At 63.2% G+C, this 4,972-nt stretch overlaps 1 protein-coding gene across 1 annotated transcript in view; it reads left to right on the top strand.

Annotated features, from left to right (window-relative positions):
- Window positions 1–2,173: 2,173 nt before the first annotated feature.
- Window positions 2,174–4,972, top strand: part of NCKIPSD (NCK interacting protein with SH3 domain) — a gene marked incomplete at its 5' end in the record, with an annotated part of 6,345 nt that continues 3,546 nt past the window's right edge. Inside the window, 6 exon segments of the mRNA XM_014585187.1 lie at window positions 2,174–2,283; window positions 2,529–2,730; window positions 2,886–2,976; window positions 3,173–3,657; window positions 4,501–4,671; window positions 4,785–4,871. Coding sequence (XP_014440673.1) covers window positions 2,174–2,283; window positions 2,529–2,730; window positions 2,886–2,976; window positions 3,173–3,657; window positions 4,501–4,671; window positions 4,785–4,871 — 1,146 coding nt within the window.

The following is a 4,972-nucleotide window of genomic DNA, read 5'->3' on the forward strand; positions in this document are numbered from 1 at the left end:
AGCCGAGGCCGGGACCTCTAGCACACAGGGAGTTTGAGACCCTGCCCCTAAGATCCCACACTCACGGGAACCGAGACACCCCAAGAGCCGGCGTCGCCCACGAAAGACCTCTCCCTTGACGGCAAACTCTTGACCTACCGAAAGCCCAACATTCGGACTGGCCCTTTGGGACCCCAGGACCAGACACCTCTCCTCCAAATTCTGGCCAGTCATCCCAAATACTTGAGATCCCAGACGTTAATATGCCCCTTCCCTGGATTTCTAGGATCCACACTCTTGCCCCCGACCTCATATCCTAAATTGGAGCCACCACCGAGACCCAAGCCACTTTGGTCATCACTTGTTTCCCAGCCACACTCCAGGTCCTCGTTCCCCTCGCCTGGACCCTGGAGCCACAGACACCATCCTTTGGATGACTCCCAAGCCCTGAGACCTCAGTGTCTTCCACTGTCATGTACTCAGCCACCCCCTGCGCTCTTCCCAAGACCCCTGAACTCTCTTTGAACCAAGGACCCCATCCCTGGCACTGTCCCTACCCCACCCCAAGCCTCAGGCCCTGACTTCTCAAGCTTCCTCCTCCTGTGAGTGGAGGAACCCCACTCCTCCCCTCCCTGTGCCCAGCCTAGAGGGGGGGCATTCCAGGGCACCAAGGAGCTGTGAGGAAGTGGGTCCCCCCAGCTTCCCCTGGCCTGGCCATGGTCCTGTTTCCTGCAGGGAAGGCTGCAGTCCCAGTTCCTGCTTCCCCAAGAGCAGCCCTGCTGCAGGGGCTGGGTGCGGCGTCTCCAGCTGGTCTTTTCCAGCCACAGCAAGAAGGGCCCAGAGCTGCCCGGCCTGTGCCAGACACCTCACCCCATCCCCGTCCCCGGTCTCTTGGAAACATCCTGTCCCAGCCCAGTTTAGGACAGAAATAACAGGATAAATTTGGAAATGTCATCTGGTCTTACCAGAGGGATGGGCCCTGGGTCCTAGGAGCATCCTCGCAGACCCTTGCCTGATCCTATTGAGGGGTGCTGAGCTGAACGTGGGGGAGTGTGTCTGACCCAGCCTTCTTGGGGCTGGCAGCTGCGGGGGCCTCTCGGGAAAGGCCTGCTGCTTTTGCTGGGCCCGAGTCAGGGAACAGCCAGGACTGGTGGGCCGTGTGCTTGGGGAGGGCAGGAAACCTACAAGCTCTCGGTCACTGGTCTCTGGTCATGTCCTCTCTCTTAGTTCACGTCTTCTCTGCCTTTAGCTCCAGTTCTTTCTGCATCCCTCCTGTCTCGGTTTCCCCAGCTCTGTGTCGCCCTGCCCCTCTCCACCCGTGTTTCTCTCTGCCTCTGGCTCGCTCCCGCCCTGTCTCCAGCCTTTGGTTTCTCTCTGTGTTTTCTCACTCTGCTGCTGCCTCTTCGGCCGTCTGAGTTCCTCACTCCCTCCAAGTCCTGCTTACTCTCTTGGACCTGTGGGTCTTTCTCGTTGTGGCCCCCAACCCTGTCCCCTGTCTGCTCACTCTCGGGCACACCCCTTACCCCCTGGTAGGACTGTGCCACCTCTGTGTCCGTTTGTCCCCATCATGGAAGCTGTCAGACCCACTCGAGGGTGAACTCACCTCAGATCTGAGGCTCCTGTGTCGTCTAGTGGACCCTGAGTGCCAGGGCCAGGGGACCAGTGACTGCCCCCACAGCTGCTCCCTCATACCCTGCCCCATTGCCAGGCAGGCAGGGTGGCTGGACCCCCAGGTTGTGGGGTGACAACACAGTGCCTGGAGCAGGGCCAGGGCCCTCCCTCGTGGCCATCCTTCTCCACAAACACAGACCCGCTTCCCAGGGCAGATCTGGAAGATGACTGTGGGGTGAAGGCTGGCAGTGTGGATTTGGGGAGGGGCTCCCTCCACTTTCAGCTCCCAGGGCCTGTGGAGTGCTCTCCAAGGCCAGGAGGACCAGGCCATGGTGGGGTGGGGTTAGGGTCAGCCTTAGAATTCAGAGTGATGAATTAAGGATTCCAGACACTGGAGGCCTCCTGGCCGAGCTAAGCCCTGGGATAGGCTGGGTGTGTCCTGGCCCCGTGCTGGTGTTCCCGGTGGTGCTATCGCTTGGGTCTCTGGTCTTCAGCTTAGTGGTCCCTGGGTTCCAGCTGGGTTGGCTCTGGGCAGAGCACGCCCGTGCGGCACCCAGGTCCGACTGCCCGCCCGCCTCCACAGGGCCTGGAGCAGGATGTCCTCCAGGCCATCGACCGGGCCATCGAGGCCGTGCACAACACAGCCATGCGGGATGGCGGCAAGTACAGCCTGGAGCAGCGTGGCGTCCTCCAGTGAGCATTGGGTGGGGGCCTGAGAAAGGTGGGGATCTGGGTGTGGGGGGCGTGACACCCCTGAGCACATTCCTTCAGTGAATGCAGAGGGCAGGATGGGGAGTGGCCTGGGGAGGTGTGGAGTAGGGTGGCGCATGGGGACATCTGGGTGTGAGGGGCCTGGTCCCAGAATCCCCTAGGGAGCATGTGAGGACTTGGGGAGTTGCGAGGTACCCTCCAGTAATCTCTCCTCGCCCCTCCATCAGGAAGCTGATCCACCACCGGAAAGAGACCCTGTCTCGCAGAGCACCCTCAGCCTCCAGCGCCCTAACTATGACCCCATCAACTAGCGATCATCATTTGGATGCCACCGCCAGGCAGCCCAACGGGATGTGTCGAGCTGGGTTCGAGCGGCAGCACAGCCTGCCCAGTTCGGAACACCTCGGGCCGGATGGCGGACTCTACCAGGTGCATGGTGTGGCCATCCTGGAGAGAGGGTGGGTGCGGCTGAAGCTGCATCCCCAGGCTCACGGGTCCATCCATCTCGGGCATGGGCTACAGCCCGCCCATGCCCAGAGTCAGGGCCCAGGTGGCAGCCTGTCTAGAGTCCATTCTGTCCCCAGATCCCTCCGCAGCCTCGCCGCGCAGCACCAACCACACCGCCCCCACCCGTGAAGCGCCGAGACCGAGAGGCCCTGATGGCCTCGGGGAGCGGTGAGAAGGCAGGGTTGAGGGTACTGGGGGGCACCCTGTGCCTGGGGTGATTTCTCTGTCCGTCAGGGAGATGGGGGCTCTGGGCTGAGTGGGGAGTCAGGGCCGGAACTGGGCCATGTATTGTGGGGCGTGGGCACTGGGTCAGGAGGGCTGGGGTGCCCGCAGCTGCCGAGCCCAGCACCCACTCTGCTCTTAGGCAGCCGGAACGCCACGCCCTCCGGGACCAGTTCTGTGTCCAGCGGCTCCTCAGTCAGCAGCACCTCCCTGGACACGTATACTGGCTCCAGCCCGTCAGAGCCAGGCCCCAGCTGCTCGCCCACGCCCCCACCTGTGCCCCGCCGGAGCGCCCACACCACAGTGTCCCAGGCCCAACCCTCCCCCAACAAGGCTCCCACCCCTGAGCCCCCTGCAGAGGAGGAGGCAGCTCGTGCTCCCTCAGCTCCAGAGGACCTAGACCTGGGTGCACTGAGCCTGGGGCCCGCAGAAGAGAAGGCCGTGGCCGAGTCGGCCGTGCCGAGGACCATCGGGGCGGAGCTGATGGAGCTCGTGCGGAGAAACACCGGCCTGAGCCACGAACTGTGCCGTGTGGCCATCGGCGTCGTGGTGGGCCACATCCAGGCCACTGTGCCAGCCAGCTCACCGGTCATGGAGCAGGTCCTCCTCTCGCTGGTGGAGGGCAAGGTGAGCGTGGCCGCATAGCACCCTGCTGCCCCCACCTCGCCCCTCCAACCCATACACGCCGGTCCGGCTCATATGGAACCGGTACCCGTCTAGCCCTGGCTTCGAGCTTTCACTGTGCTGGTGCTGATCCCTGGAGGAGAAAGCGGGCGTGCATTCCAGGCAGAGGCTCAGCCTGGACAGGGGCCGTGAGGTGGGACCACGCTTGGTTCCAGGAGGAAGTAGAACCGGGCCACAGCCAGCGTGGCGGGAACGTGGAGCGAGGGGCAGGAGGTGTGGGCGTGCCTGAGCAGGTGACAGAGGAGACCACGAGTGGGCAGGCTTGAGTTCTGTCCAGCTTCAAGGGAGGAATGGACACAGCGGCCCGAGTGAGGAGAGACGTGCCCAAGAGCTAGGACGAAACCTCTACCAACATGGACGGACGAGAGGGAGCGAGGGGCAGGGCGTTGTGGGGCCAGCAGGGTCCCTTGCCAAGGTTGGGGCTCTGGTCGAAACTGGCCTAGGGCATTGAGCCCAGGCTACAGGACAGGATGAGTGTGCCAAAGGTGCCCTAGGGCTCTGTTCTGTAATTCTGGTGGGCATGGTGGCCAGTACCCGGGCAGAGGGTCTGGGGAGGCGTTGGGGGTGGATGACAGGCAGTGACTGAGAAAGTCAAGTTCAGACAGTGACAGAGTCCATGGCCCTTGTCCAGGGACTGTCCATCTGGGTCTGGGAAGAGACATGTCTCATGCAGAATCCTGTCCCCAGAGGTCAAAGCCCCTACCCAGTGCGGGCCACGTGGGGTGCGAGCTTCCAGGGCTGGTGATGGACAGAGCACACTGAACCCTGTCCGCCCTCTACCCCCAGGACCTGAGCACGGCTCTGCCCTCAGGGCAGGTCTGCCACGACCAGCAGAGGCTGGAGGTGATCTTCGCAGACCTGGCCCGGCACAAGGATGATGCCCAGCAGCGCAGCTGGGCCCTGTATGAGGACGAGGGTGTCATTCGCTGCTACCTGGAGGAGCTGCTGCATATCCTGGTGCGGTGGGGCCCACACGTGTCCCCAGCCCATATCCCCTTCACTACTCCGGAGTGTCCCCTCCACATCCGTGTTGCTTCCACGGCAATGCTCACGCCACCTCCTCCCTGCAGACCGATGCCGACCCTGAAGTCTGCAAGAAGATGTGCAGGAAGAACGACTTCGAGTCTGTCCTGGCCTTGGTGGCCTATTACCAAATGGTGTGTGGCGGGGAGCCGGGGGGCCGGGGGGCGGGCTCCAGCCACTGAGCACCGGGGCCCCCCAGGAGCACCGGGCATCTCCGCGGCTGGGGCCCCCCCAG

This window comes from Tupaia chinensis, unplaced genomic scaffold (genome assembly GCF_000334495.1).
Source record: "Tupaia chinensis unplaced genomic scaffold, TupChi_1.0 Scaffold149184_1, whole genome shotgun sequence".
NCBI lineage: Eukaryota > Metazoa > Chordata > Mammalia > Scandentia > Tupaiidae > Tupaia > Tupaia belangeri.